The 19,956-nt window shown below is 36.0% G+C and overlaps 1 protein-coding gene across 4 annotated transcripts in view; it reads right to left on the reverse strand.

The window, feature by feature from the left end:
- LOC117785021 overlaps nt 1-19,956 on the reverse strand; it is a 90,560-nt gene that overhangs the window by 47,772 nt on the left and 22,832 nt on the right. For 2 of the 4 annotated variants that reach the window (XM_034622897.1, XM_034622896.1), the window contains exons 3-7: nt 9,617-9,836; nt 7,277-7,548; nt 1,990-2,123; nt 1,628-1,927; nt 1,362-1,554 (exon numbers count right to left, since the gene is read on the reverse strand). In XM_034622897.1, coding sequence (XP_034478788.1) covers nt 1,362-1,554; nt 1,628-1,927; nt 1,990-2,123; nt 7,277-7,548; nt 9,617-9,836 — 1,119 coding nt within the window. Of the gene's footprint in view, nt 1-1,361; nt 1,555-1,627; nt 1,928-1,989; nt 2,124-7,276; nt 7,549-9,616; nt 9,837-13,078; nt 13,799-19,956 lie in introns of those variants that run through there. The other 2 variants (XM_034622898.1, XM_034622899.1) reach the window with 2 other exon arrangements.

Here is a 19,956-nt window from a genome sequence, read left to right on the forward strand (position 1 = left end):
GCTTATAATCAAAATATTTGGGCTTATTACAATAGAAAAACTGTTTATGGTATATCTACGAAATTCAAAGTATCTCAAAATTCAACAACATAAAAAATGATTGGATCTATTTAGGGTACAATTTTCCTAATCAAACTTAAGGGCCTTTACATACACAGAAAACGAAACCAACCGAAAATCCCTTAAATCTTCATACATTTTTGAGAGATTCGGTTGGTTTCGATTTCAGTGGCATCCCTGATTGTCTTTGTTAACCACAAATATACATATAATTATTAGAATTATAATGATTCTATTAATACGTTACAGATTTAATTGTCTTTCTCAGTTGTTTACAACCAACAATATTCAATTTTAAAGAGTATTTTTACTTTCTAGTTGTCTTACTATTCGCCATTTAACTATTTTTGATTGTATTAGTTGTCCTTATACTAGTACTATAACTATTTTTCGACAATAGTTATTTAAAAAAAAAAAAACAATATAAAGTTTATGCACAAATATTAACTCAATATCTATACGATTCATGCTCCAACAATTCTACTCACTATATATTCTCTCATTTAAATGTACTTTACCCTCAACTAGTTAACTCTGTTGCTCATTAAGTAGTGTTAAAATTTTGAATACAATAACGCATATCCTAGAACAGTTTTATGTTTACCAAGAAATATTTCTCAGAATTTAATACAATTGATGTGTTAACACCAAAGTTTTCAAATATTAAGAACTTTTCGGCAATTAAACAAGCCAAAGCAACACACCGATTTAAGACACTAAAAACATATTAATTAGTTATCTAAGTATTACTGTGTTTTAATAATCAACTATAATTAACTCAAGTTAACATGAAATAATAATCTTTGTTTTTCTTTTGCAAATATTTAAAATTGTGAACCGAGTTTTAAAATTTTATAAAATCTATGCAATTGTCTAGGTTAGGTTACAAGGTTAGAAGGCCTTAAGTTGACCTGTTGTGTTGTCATTGCCTGAGTTTTTGAACAAATTGTAGATAGAGCTCTATTTGTGTTTAAAATGTTTAACTTTGAAACTAGCTAATTTACGTGAACTTATATAAATATTATTTTGTTTTAATTAAATCGAACTATTTAAATTAAACAACTCGATGCATTTTCCCGAATTTATAGTATTTGACAAATACCATATTTTACAAGAGAATTTTCTTTTGTTCTGATCGCGACAGCTATTTTTAAATCCGACACATTTAGTCATAATCTCTTACAAGGAAAGTGAGATATAAATTTTTTATATATTAATTAGGCGTTACTCGACAATGTTTCTCTGTCTTAATTCTGACTACTCTCCAAGTTGCTTAAGATCTGAAGGAACACGGTTTGTACCTCTTTGCTGCCGTACAGGATTCTGGCCAGTGTTAGATCCGAGTGCAAGCCACAGAGAAAGCAATAGATTGAAGTGCTGGCTGGTGTCGATGAGGTGACTGAGGGCGTGGAGGGTGGTGTGCAGGTACTCATGGCGCCATGGCGAGATCCATTCGGTGAACTGGACGTCATCATGGGCGAGGGAATGTTGTATCTGCAAGTCAAAATCGGAGAGATTTCAATTAAAATGCCAAAGTGTAAAGGGGATATGATAGGCGAGATGAAACCTTCTATGCTCCAGCGGTACACGTTCCGCATCCATTGACTCCCACTGGCTGGTTAAGTAGTTAATGCAATCCTTGCAGGCCAAAACTCGATTGTTGTTCAGTTCGTTGTTATTATTGTTGTTGTTGTTGTTGATGTTGTTATTATTATTATTACTGAGCCCGTTACTATTGCTGTTGCTGCTGCTTGTGGCATTGGCCTTGAGGCAGGGAAAGTGCATGGCATGGGAGTTCATGTGCTCGGCACTTGTGGACAGCCAATCCATTTTATTGGATGAACAGAGCACTTTGCAAATGGAGCAGCTGTGGGCAGTAAATGGAATCTATGAGTAATGAATCAAATGATCACATATAGGGTACATTACGGATATTGTGCATGGCCATTTTCGTTTGGTCCCTGGGTTGAGCTCGGCGAACTGGGCCTGGAATCGCTGCGACGAATCTGCTTCAAGTCCCGCGGCGTGTTTGAGTTGGAGTTGTTTGAATTTGTCTCGTATGGCTGCAATTGATTTAGAGTTTAAATTAGACATTCAACAATTGTCTATAACATTTAGTTTCTCAGTCGCACATCGACTGATCTCACATTTGTTGCGACTTCACGACACACACACACAAAACTTATCTAATCAAATTTATTAAATATTTCATTCAATTGAATTCCTATTCCAACTAACCGCCTGCCACCGGTGAGAACCTACTTTTCAACATTGCTTATCGATGAAAAGAGAGGACAACTCAATAGGGGGATCGTTCTAATCAGTCTTGGCATTATGTTCACTTCGCAAGGTGCCCCCCTTCCTCCTATTCTATCCTCCCTTAAGTGGTGTTATCGATTCATGAAAACTGGTTTCAACTGGTACTACCCAATAAGTATACTCCCCATTTATGAATGATAATTGATCGCTGATATAATTTATTAACTAATGATTGTTATAAATTGGTATTTTTTGTGAAGAATATATATACATATTCAGGGGTGTCACAGAAACCGAAACCATACGAAAACCTCTCAAAAATGTATGCGAGATTTTCGGTTGGTTTTGTTTTCTGTGGCACTCGTGACTTATATATTTTCAATTCTATTAAGAGTTCTTTTTATAAATAATTGTAGGCGTTGCAACTCTTTCCAATGACTTGACCATTGAATGTGTGCCAAAGTCCTCATCGTTACTACTTACTCTTGCTACCTACAATGATCTCTTCAAAACTGAGTATTCTTCAAGGGTCATTTAAGCTCAACCGCCACACAGTGGGCGATTTGACCGTTTTAGCGTAACGAAACTAATAACTCAAAAACCAAAAGATTATTTTTTCAATTTTTTTTATATGCATTTTGACCCAAAAGCCCATTAAAAAAAGATTTAATTTGAATTTTTTTTTTTTTAATTAAAATGTTTTCAGAGTGAATGCTCAAATTCGATTCCGACTTATTCGGCTCATTAGAAAACTATAATAGACGATTTTTTAATCTAAGTTTTAGTGTTTTTAACATAAACATGATTACTGAAATGATCAACAGTTTTAACAGCTGCAGACAGCTGCAGCTATTTTTAGTCAATTTACACAGAAGACGATCCATAAACTCAAATTTATTGTAGTCTACGACCGTTCCACTTAGTTTTACTACACCAAAGTTAAGACTTACTCACAAAAAGGGTATTACACAAATTAATAATATAACACATATGCACAGGTCCCAAAACCATTTTTTTCTTTTATTACATTCCATTAACTTTAATTAAAACAAGTTGCTAACAATCCAATTTGATAATTTTTCACGACAATGTGTGCAGCTATCAAATAGGCGGGAAATGATTTTTGTCACAACTGTGTTTAAAAATATAACATATTATGTTGAATTTAAAAGCTCACAGATGATCAAAAATATCGATTAAAAATGTAAAGATAACACTTTTATGTTAATTGAAAATTTTGTTAACGGCGGGAAATCAAATTTTTTAGATTTCAATGATCGAAAGATTTTATTTCGTTACGCTAGATCGGCCAAATCGCCCACGGTGCGTCATTAAAGCCAAACAATCTGTGAAATTGTTTAAATGGCGATGCAAGTGGAATAGCAACAAACAATTTTTCCATTACTTAACAAGCGATTCTATATATATATTACATACATATATGACAACTTATCATCACTAGCATCTCATCATCAATGTTATTTGGCATAATTACGAGACCCACACATAAGAGATCCGTTATAAAAGATGATGGTCAACAAGAAATTAACTAGTACTCGTATGTAGATACATTGCAAATGTGAAAATTAGATTGTAAAAAAAACTGCGGGATTTTTGTTCCGATAGTTATGAATTTTGAAGGGAAGAAATGGGCACAGCAATACAGAATATTTATTTAAATATTGGAGAGATTAAAAACCTAAGAAATCGACTCTTGGCGGAGAAAATCATGCCCTACAAGTTCATCAGGCGATCATCATTCGATTTGTAGGGAATTAAGATATTAAATGACGAAGCAAATAAAAAAAAAACCAAACGGCGTAAATGACTCAAACCGATTTAGGTAAGAATTATGACTACATACATTTGAAATGTGAAATAGGTAAACCTATTTGTTGATACTCGAAGTACAAGTATACCGAGAATATTTATTTATATTTATTTTGGTATTATGTTTTGTGCTATTTACGCAAGTTGAATGATATGACAAGCAGCTGCTTGCGCAATCTATTATCGCACTTTAATTATCTGTTATCTGTGAAAGAAGTCAAGGGGAAGAGAAAGTGAATGCAAGGAATACTCATACTTTCCAAGTTGAAATTTACAAAAATAAAGGTTGTTAAATTATAGTGCATGGATGCCAGCATCGAGATTTAAGTACATTGCACATTCTGGCTAACTGGGCCAAATGTTTTTATCCGTTTTATGAACCGGGGCAACTGTTTAAAGATACTTTTTGGTCTCAGCTAAGCAATTATTTAAACAATTTCATCGCCAGAGACACGCAAAGCAAACAATAGCGCAAGAATGAAAGACAGAGGCTGAGAAAGGGGGGAAATAGAGGAAACAAGTAAAATATGTATTTAGCAATTGTTTAGAATCCCAAATAAGCACATTTATGCAAATATATGCACAATGTTGAGATGTTTGTAGGTTGAAAGATGTCGTTAAACTCAGTCAAGGTTATTACTTTTAATAGAATATGTAGAATGACATATAAATTGAATGTCAGTAAATCAAACTTAAGGCGACAAAACACAACAACAATAATCCAAAATTACTTGTCATTTACCTATAGAATCGATTTCATTAAGTGATATCGAGCATATTAAATATGTTAACCATAAAACTGTAATGGTAAATATAGTGGCCTCTTTCGAAATAACATTATCAATTCCACACGTTATCGATCATCAACCTTATCGATATATGAAATACTTATAATTAAGCAATAAATCCGATAACGATATGTCTGTGAAATATTATTAGACCATTATAAATACACATTTGTGTATAAAATATAATCAAAGCCATTCGTCTGTGGAATCAAAAGCGAGACACTTTCTATTTTTATGTACACCTTATCGATATTGTTGCTGTTATCGTTTTATGGTCGCTATGTCGATTTCAAGGGATCATCTGGAATGATGCAATAGTTTATTATTTTTATTAATAATCAATTATTCGATTCTTTGTAAATAAATAAATATGCACTGATATCGCAACTGTTAGCATCCAGAAGAGTCTATTAACCTTAAAAATACAACTAATAAAATTATTTTTAAGCAAAAGCTTGAAGTTAATGAAGATATTGAATAGATTTAAGCCCAAGTTTAAACAACAACAGGTAAATGAGTCAACAGAGTGTAGGAAATAATTTACGAGTATCGTTCCAGAAAAAAATGTAGATGTGTATAAATAAATAAACTACTTAAAGCAACAATAAAGGCTATAAATAAAGGTGTTTAAACAAAACGAACTAAACACAATGAATTGTGGCAGATATATGTATTTGTATCTGATAAACCGGTTAGGGCTAGTTAACCCGTTACCCTAATACTGTCTCAAAGACTTCAGTGCTTTCCTGTTTCACCGATTATCTTTAGTTTCTTCTGTTGCTGTTTTGTTTATTTTTATTTATAAAATAATTCGTTTTATTTCTGTGCTGTGTTTAACCTGTGTCTCTTATCAAGTGTGTTAAGTATTTGCTTTACGCTCTTTTCTTTCCCCGTTTGTGTTCCTCTCTTGTGCAGTAATTAAAGCGCACATGGGGCATAAACGTACCCCTCCACTTCCCCTTCTCTTCGGCCATGTGGTCCGGTCGTGTGCATGCGTCTTTATAATCTAATCTTGACATTTGTTGACTCAAATTGGTTAACATGTTGACACTCGACTTGGCTCCGCACAGCACGCCCCATACACTGATAACATGGGGGCAACTAATAATGTACAAAGCTGCCCCTCCAACTCCCCTCGCTTCCTTCTTCCATTCATTATCAGTTCTTTCCGCCAGGCAATACTTTTATATTCTACATAATTGATATCACTCTGTCCGACCTTCAGCATGCAAATGAATTACTCAACATGCCTCATCATCTGCTCACATTGCATGCCCCTTTCTCCGCTCCTCTATCCCTCTATCCGTCAGTCTGTTAGTCGGGTCGTCACCTTAATGAAACGTTCGCAAGTTCGAGCGGTTATCAGCCAAAGGGGCATAGGTGTCAGGGGTGTTATCGCTTGTAGCGAGCTGCTCCCATTAGCGTGACATGGTCCGAGACGTCAAGTTCCATTTATTGTAATACATGATACCCTTTAAACGAAGGTATAGTTCAGCTAGACGTTGATTATGTTCTAAAATATGTCAAGCATATGGGTAAACTGTCACCAAGCTAAAAAGTTTCGGAGATATGACCCATTAACTGCATTATGTATACTTTTAAGATTTCTCGCTTTTTTATTTATTTATATTAAACATAATTTACTACAAGTAAACTTTTTTCTTTACAAATTCTATGCTCATGCAGTATTTTCAGCATTTTAAGTGCAATTTCAAGAATTAACAGGGTTCAAGCCGAGCTATTTTTCAAACTGCAGTTCTAGTTATGTGATAGGTCGGCGACTCCAACAGCTGAGCCATGGGATCACACAAGTTTTTTTTTTAATTCCCTTAATTAAAAGTGATTATAATCTCGAGTACCTAATATCCTGTTATCCTAGCCTGTTACTATAATTCTAAGGTTTTTTGTTGTACATATTTTATAGTAAGTCTTAGTAGTATGTACCAGTCTGGCAGTGTACGTGGAAGTCGTTTAGGTCTTCAAGTACGCGATTTGTACTTGTTTTTCCACATTAAATGCAATCGCTTTTCCTATATGATTGCCTCCGGCGCATTATCTTTGTTCCAGGCTGCAATCGGCAGCTAGTAAATTTCCACAAGTCGATTTTACACACACACACACACCCACACTCACAAAGATGAGTGTGCCTTATGAATATGAATCAAAGCTTGCATATTGAAAACTACCAATTATTATGGACAATCAGAAAAGCGAAGCGAAACCAACTTAAAGTGACAATGGAAACACAGCCAGGAGTATTAAATGGGATTTTGAACCGGTTCAAACTGAAGAGGTACGAGAGGTAGGAAGGGGAGGTTGAGGTGAAGGTAAGGTCTCACCTTGAAGCGCACATTGCTTGTGGAATCCGAATTGGCGAGTGACTTTTCCGATGGCGAATTGTGGCCGACGAATGCCGTCGTTGTCATTTGATTGGCGCCCATGTTTATGGCGCCACTTGTGCCATAAATGGCCGCACTGGACTCCAAGGAGTGTGTGCCACCAGACTCCGATATGGGTGCACTTGCACCCATGGCAGTTGCAGTGGGTGGCTGACCACCCTCCGCTAAGTTGGCATGCTTCTCGCTGCAACCGGCGCAGATCTGCACCATGCCTAGAATAGTAAGAAAAGAAAAATAAATAAGTAAACAAAACGAAATTTAGAAATGCATTATACCGAAACTGAGAAACTGAATTTTTTCAAATCGAAATTATAGTTTAGTAACCGATGGATAGTTTGATATATATATTTTCGATATAAGTTGAGCTTTTACAATTTTTGTATTAAACAAAAACGATTAATTATTTAGAAAATTTACTTAACTGGTGGAACGAAAAATTAAAATTAAATTCTAAAATACTATTTATTTTCTTAAGTTGTTTTTCGGTTTCACTCACTCAATTTTACAAATTTTCTGATGTTAAATTTTTATTAAATACCTGCTGATGCAAGTTGGACAATCAATTTTTCTTAATTTTTTATTGAAATGTTGGTCTTGCTAATTAAATATTTGTTGTTAAATAATTATTAATATAATAAATATTATAGAGCTGCACTAAATAAACTTTGTGTCAGTAAAGGATTGAAAGGAAAGGGTCTGTTATATTTCCACGTATATTGTTTGGTTTTCATAGCGGTATTTCAAAGCCGAAACATTCAAAAACCGGCACCCGATACCGATATAACTATGGTGCTTTGCCCCCTGGTCGCTTCGCTCGCCCACCCCCGGTTCGCTTCGCTTGCGGTGCTACAGTCGAGCATACTCAACTGTCGGAGACCCCGTTCTTACTATTGCTTAAGCTAAGACTGAGAAAAATTAAAAAATATTTAGCTCACTCGACGCCCGTGCCAGCGTTTTATTAAAAATGAACTAGATGTCTAAGACCAGCTTAAAAGAATATTCTGTCAGTTTGGTTAAGATTTTCCCCGATCGGTCCTATGACCGATCCGATATGAACCTTCTTCAATCAGGATAAATGAAACCAAGTAAAATGCATACTGTATTAGTTTGGTTGAGATATCTCATAGAACCTACAAGTTTTTCACACTAAAACTTGATTTTCGCCCGATCGGTGCTTTGACTGCTATATGATATAGTGGTCCAATTTGAACCAACTTCGGTCAGGATATAAAAAACCAAGTTATATGCATATATTATCAGTTTGGTTACGATATCTCATATAACAAAAATTTGGTCATACTAAGACTTAATTTACGCCCGATTGGACCTATGACAGCTATATGATATTTGAACTAGCTTCGGTCAGGATATATAAAACCGATTTATATGCATTTTGTATCAGTTTGGTTGAGATATCTCATAAAAAAAAGTTTTTCACACTAAAATTTGATTTTTAACCGATCGTTTCTATGGGCGCTATGTGATATAGTTGACCGATTTGATCCAACTTCGGTAAGGATGTATAAGACTAACTTAAATGCAAATTCTATTAGTTTGGTTATGATATCTCATAGAACAAAAAAGCTTTTCATACTAAAATTTGATTTTCGCCGGATTGGTGCTTTGGCAGCTATATGATATAATAGACCGATTTAAACCAACTTTGGTCAGGATTTAGAGCACTAATTTATACGCATATTCATCAGTTTGGTTAAGATATATCAAAAAACAAAAAAAAGTTTCATACTAAAGCTTGAATTTCGACAGATCGGTCCTATGAGAGCCTGCAAAGTGGAACCTACATACCAAGTTTGGTGTCTCTAGCTTTTAAATTGTTCTTAAAATTTGGATATGAAATTTTCTATGTCGATTTTTAGCTGGTAAGGGCGGCGTGGCCGAATTCTGAAATAAACTTGATCTGCTTGCAATATAGAGGAACCTACATATCAAGTTTGGTGACTCTAGCTCTTATAGTCTCTGAGATCTAGATGTTCATACAGACGTCAGGAAGTCGGGACAGACAGACATTACTATATCGACTCGGCTATTGATACTAATCAAGAATATATATACTTTTTATGGTCTGCCATGCCTCCTTCTACCTGTTACGCACATTTATTTTTAAAACAAACTTAATAGACCCCTGTACTTTTTTTAAGTACGGGGTCTAAAAAATAACCGTAACCGGTAACTTATTCCCAAAAGGAAACCATAATCGATACCAAAACATTTCGTTTCGGTCTGATTTCCTGGTTGGTTGTGCCACATGTTGCAACTTACCTTGTGGACTAATGGGACTAGCGTTCTTGTAAGCTTTCATCGCTTTGATGTAGGGATAGTAAGGTTCCCGTTCGGCATTGGGGCAGCAGTAAACAAGTCTCAGTTGGGACGAGGGTGTGTTCGTGCCACATGTGTAGCACACGAAGGTCGTACGCTCCGTCACCGGTGCAGTGCGTTTTCTTAACATATAAGAGCGTTGCGATTCCGGCGTATGAGCAGCCTAAATAGAGAGAAAGAGAGGGAGAGAGAATACATTAGTTGTGCTTGGGTCAGGCCAACAATTAACGCCATTGTGTTAATTGATTTATGCTAATCAATTTAAGCTTAACTCATTAAACTGCCATCAAACCGGAAACATAACACAGAGAACCAAATAACTTGCTTACATTCCCAAAAGGGTTACGCCTACAATCTCCAATCAACTCGAAATACTTTGCGATCCCCAGTTCGAGTGTGAAATATAAATATAGAATCAATTAACGCAGCTGCCGATTTTCACATACAACAGTCAAAACTCGTTATTCCAGATGTTAATGTGCCTATTTAAAACAACAACAACGAATATTTGCAATTAACATTTTTCAGAATAAACAAATCATTGCCTGACTGATCGTTCTCATGCTATACGGGTCCCATTATAATAAAACTTGATCAGATTATGTAGGACACACTATGATTTGAATTTGTGCAGTTTCATTGAGTTTGGACCGATCTATAATATAAGTATGCAGCCTTATCAAGAATATATGTAGATTTTATGTAATCAGTTTCGTCTACTACAATCAGTTACACTTTCACTGAGCATAACTCATAATATTAATAATATTGTACCTATCGTAGTTCAAGTAATTAAACAGAACAGATCTGATTCCTCTGTATCTGAATCTATTCAGTCGATTTGGAAGCTTCGTTGCTTTAAGCTGTCTAAATAACATCGCTCAATTAAATAGATATCTATCACATGTCCAACATTTAGCATTATTTAAGTACAAATTTCCCCAAGCTTAATAAAACATGTATCGCAATCGAGATGATTTATTTAACTTCAAATGGCTTGACGTGACTGTCACACGCAAGAGACTCTCGTACACCCTCACACATTCATTCACACACACTCACTCACATAAGAACACAGTCATTCACACATTTACTTACTTATAAACTGGTCATAAGCAGCATTGAATTAATTCGCGTGGTCTTTCTCCATCAGCAAATCGTCGAAAGCTATTTGATATATTACGTGTACGCTCAAGTAGCAGCTACAAATATATATCTATGATGTGAGTATATATATGCGCTGCTTACTTTTTTGTATTCGCAAATCTTTCGTTTTGCTCGAATTGTATCTGTGCCAAGCGTGTGTATCTTAGCATATAATCACATACAAACACACACACACAGCAGTCAGAAAGACTGACGGATAGACAGTCCGATTGACAGACAGACAGACTCGGTATCTGGGCAGCTGTCTGATGTATCCAGACATATCTGGTAAAAAGACAAACACGCAAACTCAACTGGCATTCATTTATTTTATTAGGCACTAAGCAATTTAATTGTTTGTTTACTTTTCTTATTCCATTGTGTGTCAGATTTTTTGACATTGATAGGCGCGCATTTTTATTACTCAACACACATACATATATCTACACATATTTGTATCTGTATCTGTAACTGAGTATTTGTGGATCTGTTTCTGTGTTTGTACACATCAATCTGAACAGCGCCAAGTCATCCATATTTATTGATCCGACGCCGAGCGGTCAAATCGCGTCGCCGGCATCGTTGGCTTCTGTTGGCGTCAACCTCCCCCCCTCTCACACTCCTTTGGACTGATTCCACAACTGCAATACAAGGCGTCTTGTTTGAGAACGCGTTCGTCATTTTTCGTGCGTTTTTAATGCTCGTTTTTCATGTTTGCTTTATTATTATTGGTTCCCCTCATCCATTTGCCGATTCTTCTTCCTCTCCGCTCCTCTTCCTTCGCATACAATCATCACTTTTTGTTGTTGGTTTTTATGATGTTGATAAGCATTTTGAAAATGGGGGTCATGACCGTTTAATAACTTTATATAAAGAGGTCTTTTATTTTTTTTTTCTGGTTATACTATTTTTTCCAATTTTTCGTATTTGTTTTGTTTAATTGTTTGTTTGTTAATTATAGCACGAACGAGCGAGTAAACGATGAGTATTTTTTTATTATTATTATAATAGTTAAATAGTATTTGTAAAACTTCGTCAATTATAATTAGATTTTAAGCTTTTACAGTTCGTTGCTGGGAATTATTATCATTTTAAATTAAAGATATTCAGAAAAAATTTTTATGCTGCTTAAGAAGACTTCTTTTGTTGTTGAAAATCAGTGAAGAGGGAGGGGTTAAGGAAATTTTCAAATATAGACTTGAAGTTTACCTTTCAATAAATATATTGACAACAAGTTACTCAGATTATCTTAACTCAGGCTTTGCGAGTCAAGACATTTTCTGCAGAAGAAGAAATTTTTAATTTCAAATTAAATCAATTTTACTATTTTTTTATTGTTTATGTATTTTTAGTTTATTTTTCTTAAGCACAGTCTCACTTTGTATTACTTTTGCAATGGTCAATGCCAAGTAAAGCATTTTCAATGCATTAACTTACTTTATTTGATTTATATGCATTTATGTCTGACCACAAAATATTTATTTTTTAACAGGCAATTTAGGTCAATATTGATTAATTGGCATTTGATTGATTTAGTATTGCACAATTTGTCGCCTTGAGGTTAGCAATGAAACACATACTTTTAATTATTTCAACGATAAAATGTATGATTATTTCTGTATCTAAAATCTAGATACACAATAAATATACAATTAAGGATAGCAATCTAACAGATTGTACTATCAGCATTATTGGCATTATCTTTTTCTTTAAACAATTATTAATATATTTATTTGTCAGGCATAATGTGATGTTGCTGATAGCAAGTTGCACAATTGTAGCTGTTATTACAGTTACAATTAGATAACGTTCCCAACTATTGAGCAACTGTATCGCTCCTTTCCGTTCTAAATATTATCAATTATAACTTTTTATAGCATGTTATTGGCATTTTTATGGTTTTTTAATCGACAATATTAACAATTTCATTGACAATTGCGAGTCGTCGAATGGAATAATAAACAAGACAGATAGTAAAACTATCATCGATACGTCGAAGATTAAATACCCTCGTTTGATCGTTTCTAATGTTGCTATAAGTAATAACTATATGTTTTTGTTCGCAACAATTTCTCTGAATTTTTAGGTAAAGTCTCTATTTTCTAATGAACTCAGTCTTGATTAAGAATATTTGCAAAAATAGAATACCCTCAGAAAAGTTTTTAACAAAGTTATTAAGGCTATAATTAAATTGGTCTTTGAATTACCAATATCATTAATTTAGTAATTATTCTATGCAGATATTCTTCCATTGTTTACCTTCTCGATTTGCTGCTCCTTCAGTATGAGATAGGTCTTTAGTTTTTTGTAATCCTTCCAGCCATTCGTATCCTTTGGCTTGAAATTGACAACCGAATGTTGCATTACCGATGTCGCAGCTGCCGAAGCTGCTACGTCGGTTTTGTTCGCGCTTTCGGCGCCCACAACAACAGTTAGATTTTGAGCCATAGTTGATTGTATTTACTCTTATGAGTAATTCACTAATATTCACAAATAAGTATTTTATAGTTTCATTAACTGCATTTCCATGATCAATAATTACAGTTTTATACTTGACATTAGTTACGGATTGTGAAGGCAATCACCTTTTGTTAAACATTTCTCTGGCATTGAGATGATTTTACCGATTTCTTTGCGGCGTCACCTTAATTACAACACGAACAGAATTTAATTTAATTGAAACTGATATTAACGTCGATTGCGCTTTTGTTGCTGTGCACTTGGGTGTGGAAATTAAACGACACAAGAGAGAAGACAGCCGACGGAAGACGAACGACGAAGACGAAGAACGAACGATGCATCCGTATCCGTTTCGACCGAATGAGAATGAGACTGTGGCGGCTCCAACACGAAGCTTACGACACGCGATCGTTTGATGATGATGACGTTGCAGATTAAGTGGTAACTAATTAAGTGGTACGTATTGCATGCAACAGCGACTGGTCTAAATGCCAGATTCTTGCGCCCCTACAACAACAGCAACAACAAAATACTCGTAGACCTGACTTGTTGCTGAGCCGACTGCTGACTTTGCCAACGTCATTGCTCTCGCAGAGAAAATACACATAAACACAAAGACTCACACTCGTTAGCAGAAAGAGAGACAGACAGAAGCTTGTACTTAAGCACATACTTACTCCCACTGGGAGCGCTCAAACAGACAATATAACAGCAATAACAACAAGCGTTAAACTCAATATTCTCACATACTATACAACTACGCGTATGTATGAGAGTAAATGAGAGAGTGACTCAATGGGTTTTTTTTAACAGAGATGCGCGACATAGACAAAAACAAAATTTATTGATAATTTTGTTGTCTATTTTATCTGATTATTCAAATGGCAGTTTAAATAAATAATTGTGAGAATTTTTAATATGTAAATAAAGGTGGAAGTTAATTAATTAGAATATTTATTCATATATATTAATTAATTAAAACAATTTGAGTTGTGTATGTGTCGTTTGAATTTTAACAACACATCAGATACGTTAATGTTGATGAACTGTTTTGTGACAAACACAATGAAAAGATTTTCTAAGTTGTCCTATTTGATTGATATATTGACTCTAATAAATTAACTAACATTATTGCTAGATTGTCTATTGTCATTTAGCATTGCTTATCCTGTGGGTAATGAACGATGACAGCAACTCAAAAAGGAATTAGTGAAAAGCGTGGCCGTCATTGACTCTCAATCCACCCACGAGGTCATTGTGGGCAGTCACAGACAAGGGCACGAAAATGGGGCATGATATTATTTAGCTAGGTGGGTGTTGAAGGGAGAGGAATAGAGAGGGCAGGAGAGCAAGGCGTGACAATAATTGTTTGACCCACTTAAGTGGCGATGTGCGTGCTATGACTTAGTCTAAAGAAGGGGCTGTTATTGTCGTTGTTCTTGTTCTTGTTATTATTGCTATGGGCCCCATTCAGGCGATATAAATCATCAGTCGCACGCAAATAAATCAAGTTAAATAACCGATAACAAATACCAACACAAAATGCGACGCTGTCGTTGTCGACAAGAAGAAGAAGGAAGAAAAAGCAGCAGTAGCGAAAACAGCGACTGCACATGAAACGGTTATTTTTAGAACGGTACACAATTACAAATGCGGAATACCAACACATACACACAGACGACGATGCCGCGTGTTTAAATCGCGCAAAACGGTAGTTGTCGTTGTTGCTGTTATTGTTATTGTGCTTGTTGTTATTACTTAAGTTGCGCGCACTTGTTTAAGCGCCTCTCACTTACACGACAATTCGTGTAGTTGGCACACACACACACACACACACACACACACACACACACAGAGTCACAATTTGACGAAAGGTTAAAGCTTTTGGTCTGGCGAACTCGAAAAAGAGTAAGAGAGAGCACTTAATCGCATAATAGTTGACACTAGAGATGGCAACGTGAGGATATAATAAAGACCGAAAAATAACCGATGTAAATTAATTATTCATGTTCCAATTTAATTAACTATTTGTGGTTTGTGTTTACACTATCAGCTTATCACTTTAAAGTTTATGTAATTCATTATTAAATCACATTTAGTTAAGAGCTTTCATAACTAATACGTGTGAATCATCACTTGAACGATCACTTAACTCATCGCTATATCAGATTTAATACTGAATGATTAGCGCAAAAAGGTCACTTTGGTGCTTCGTTGTTTAAACTTTAAACAGACGCCGCGTCTCTTGCTTGTTGTTGTTTGTGTTTGTGCTTGAGTTGATGTTGATGTTGTGGCTTAAACCAGTTTGCGGCAATGCCACATTTACCGGCTACCGTTGCGATTATTACTACACCGATGTTGTCACACTTGATATGTGTAAGTGTGTGTATGTATGTAGGTTCCTGCTGCTGAGGGAGCCCGAAGACATTGAACCGCATTGACAGCCGTGACTTTTGTTTGCTTACTTATTAACACGCTCAATTCAATCATGTACATATGTACATATATACACTCATATGTACTACGTACATTCAATGTACGTACTTTACTTTTATTGCTGTTGTGCATTTATCAATTTTGTTTTTTACACAAGCACACACACAGACACAGACTCCCTCTCACACTTACACGTGCAACGGCAGAGAGAGAGAGAGAGAGAGTGTGTGAGTGCTCATTAAGCGATTGCCGCAATTGGTGCGTGATAACGTCAAACACACGCACACTGACAAACAAACACAAACAAAATAATGAAACGACGTAGTGAACCGAACCAATAAACAATTTAAACGGAAATTCGAGTTCGAAACGTGCGTCCCAATTGGAATGCCTACGCCTGCGTCCGACAACCGACGACGACTGACTGACTGCGACGTCGCGCTAAAAAGCTGATAGAGCCGGCGGAGCCCTGATATTATTATTGTTGTTGTTGTTGTTACTCTTGTTCATGTTGTTGTTTCTGCTGCTGCTCTGTAGCTGTAGCTGTTGTATGTACTATTTGTTGTTCTTGTGCTGCGGGCGCAAAGAAAACAAAGCGAAGGCAGCTAAAACACAAATGCAAACAAACAACGCAGTCGCAGCCGTCGTGGGCAGCAGAAACAGAAACAGAAAGCAGCAGGCAGCGGCAGCACGAGTCGTCTACGAAACCGAAGCTAAACAAAACGAGTGAACCAAATTAAAGCGGCGGCGAATGTTGAAACAAAAACACCAAAGCGAAAGAGTATACAACAAAAACATGAACCAGTGCGTGAGCTACCAAGTCGACTAGTTCCGTGAACTAGTTCCCTTGCTTAAGATATGTGACTAGAAAAATTGCAATTATGCAGTCATATAAAATAATATGTTTTCTGTTGTGTTTCAAATTGGAATTTAAAGCATCAATATGCATATGCAACTGAGTCGAAAGAAAAATATGAAATCAGTACATCGCAATTCTTATTGGAATGTTGCAGTGCAAAATTCCCAGTGTGTGCCCAGCCCTGAAAATTGGACACTTGCAAAAACAATTTGTACACGCGCTGTCCGCTAACAACAACAACACCACAGCACAAAAGGGCAGGCAGGCAAAACAAACATTCGGAACAACAAGAGAGGCAAAACCAACAACTGGGGTGGCAGGGAGAGAGTGGAAGTGAGGGCAAGGAAACGGCTTGTGGTTCGAGGGGTCGTCACCTTTAACAGTAGGCGGCAATCGTGTAAACATGCTAAAGACAAAAACAAAGAAGAAGAACAAGAACAAGAGGAAGAAGTGGAGAACATGACGATGAAGACGATGAAGACGATGAAGACGACGACGACGATGATGATGATGATGACGACAACGTATTGTGCTAAGGGAGAGAAATGTGAATTGTTGGCACTTGGAGGTCGACGCAAGATGGAACCAGGATACAGTTGCTACATTGTGTATCTATGTGTAAGTCGGGGCATGTGTGTGTGCGTAGCCAACGTAGACAACAGTTGCAATGGCGCCGGCAACTGAAGCAGAGCCAACAACAATGTTAGCTGGGTAAACGGGACAAACAACAACAAATATGTACAATTTTCCTGCATACAAACAAACAAACATACAATGTACATAAATTGCACTGTGTATTTATTTATTTAGTCGATGGCAACACCAACAAAATGCTGCAATCGGAATCTGTACAATGCCATGGAAACTGAATAAGGATTGTGAAGCGGCGAGAGCGGAGATGGTGAAAAGGTGGCGGGAGGGGGGTATTCTGCACTCAGACACACTCATGCCCAAAAATAGCACGAGTATTTCTACCTGGCAACAGTCCACAGAGGAAAGAGTGGGAGAGAATAGGACTAAAGGATAGACAAATGTAAATGATGGAAATTGAATTTAATGCAAGGTTGTTTCATTCAAAATGTAATGTGACAATTTAAGATAGATAAGAGGGAGAATCAAGAGAATTACATTATTGTTCCAAGAGTAGGTATGGACAGGGACGGGCCAGAAGGCAAAGTAAAGAACATTTATAGAAAAATATTAACTATTTTATTCCTAGAAAAAATCTAAAAAATAAGATCGCCTTTAAAAAAATTTCAAAACCAATGCAATTATACTATCATAGAATGATAAACATGTTTCTGTAATCAAACAACTTTTTTAAAATCTGTTATAAGCCATAGTTGCACTGCAGTACCGACATATGATAAGAGCACATGATGAGATGCAAAGAACAAAACTTTATGTTACATGATTTTAAAATATTGCATTCAAAAACAGAAAATTTAAATCTTAAAAAAAATGTATTCCCTCCTAATGATAATTATCATCCTCTGAACGCCCTTGTTTCGTTCAATTATTATTCGATTAATTCTCCCATTATTCTTCATTCAATTTTTTGTTTATCCGGTTGAACTAGATTGAGAATGCTGAACTTAAAGTCCAATTCCACTGAACAAATTTGTACATTTCATAGAATGGCCGCAATACTTTTAATACATTTATCAAAGTTGCCTATAATATACAATTGAACTCGATAATTGATGATCAACATTCTTCTATAAGCTATCGTTTGTTATTGGAATATACAGGGCTGAAAAATTATTCCACATGTAATTTGTGTCAGCAAAAAACAAAAGATAAGAAGAGTTAAATGTTTAAAGTGCAAACAAGAAAACAAGCTCGAGAAACAGAAACGATTACGAACGCTCTAAACAAATATTTAAAAAGAGCAAACTCAGAATGCAGATGAAGAGAATGGAACGAGCTGGAAACCAAATGAATTGTTAGTTCCGAGCAGACCAAGTGTGAAATAATCACATTAACTAACATAAGTACAAGACACTCAACAGTCAACACTCTTGCCTGGCGACAACAAACAAAAGCTGCTCAGCTCCTACCGACAGTCAGACAGTGGGACCTCTTGGCCAAAGACTTGGCCATACTCAAGTGGCGCACAGTCCCAGGAGAAGCTGTGAAGCATCCAACTTCTTGGCTCCTAACTGGTCTCAAGTGGAGAATTAGAAGAGGGGAAGTTTGGAGAAACGGAATTCAAAAGCAATGTTAACACAGAGAGCGAAAACAACAACAAGTCAAACGATTCTAATCAAATGCCGAGCACAGTACAAGACGAACACGAGCACCAAGAACAAGACGCAGACAACGACGGTTGAGAATACTTGGGAATAAGGTTAAACTTAGGGATGGTAGAATTAAATATAATACATACACCCAGCCCAACCCGAAATGTTGACTTATAAGACAAACGTGATTAAGCTAAATTTTTACTTACAATTTTAAAAGCTAGTCGAAAAGGCTATAATTAAGACCACGACATTAGGAATACCCGTTACATACTTTTAGGAGCTTGAATTCCCTTAAAAATTAAAACAAATATTTCCGCCGTTCTGCTTAACTGACCTGCGATTAAAAAGGATGATAGATGATACCAATAGATTACGCTGATTAAAAGCGGTGTGTGTGGGTCAACTTTGGTTGGTTTACCTCTTATAGTCTCTGAGATCTAGGCGCTCACACGGACGGATGAACAGACGGACATGAATTTATCGACTCGGTTGTTGATGTTGATCAAGAATATATATACTTTATAGGGTCGGAGATGCCTCCTTCTCCCTGTTATATACATTTCAATGAACACAATATACCCTTTAACTTATTTTTTAATTTACAGATATAATTAAACATACTTAAACACGGTAATTTTTAGTGTTACAAATTATCTAAATTGGTGTACGAATAATCTGCGATATTGCGACCTCAATTTTTTGGTTTTCATGTTACACTTATTGAGTACATGAATTTTTTATTCCAAAACAACCGCTATCATTATCTGAAAAAAATATAGTTTACTATGAAAACACGCATGGACACACCAGACTTGGCGACACCAGATATCTTCTATTGGCATACAAAAGTATTTATTGAATCTTCTCCAAGGGAGACTATCAATAAGTTTATCAAATCTAACTAACAGTCATGTTTATTGCTGGGCTGGAAGGTCGTTTCGTTTAAGGCGGGCTCGACTGCAAACCCGAGTTAATCAATCGCCGAGCAAGAGGATTTGGGTGCAGGGATTGCTTAATGTTCGCCTATTGTCGTGCTATCTCATCTTTGACGTATGTAACGTTCAAATCTCTATGAATGTTCTCGTTTCGAGCATACCATGGTGCCCCAGTGATAGTCCTCAAGATATTTGATTGTG

This window comes from Drosophila innubila (genome assembly GCF_004354385.1).
Source record: "Drosophila innubila isolate TH190305 chromosome 2R unlocalized genomic scaffold, UK_Dinn_1.0 1_C_2R, whole genome shotgun sequence".
Lineage (NCBI taxonomy): Eukaryota > Metazoa > Arthropoda > Insecta > Diptera > Drosophilidae > Drosophila > Drosophila innubila.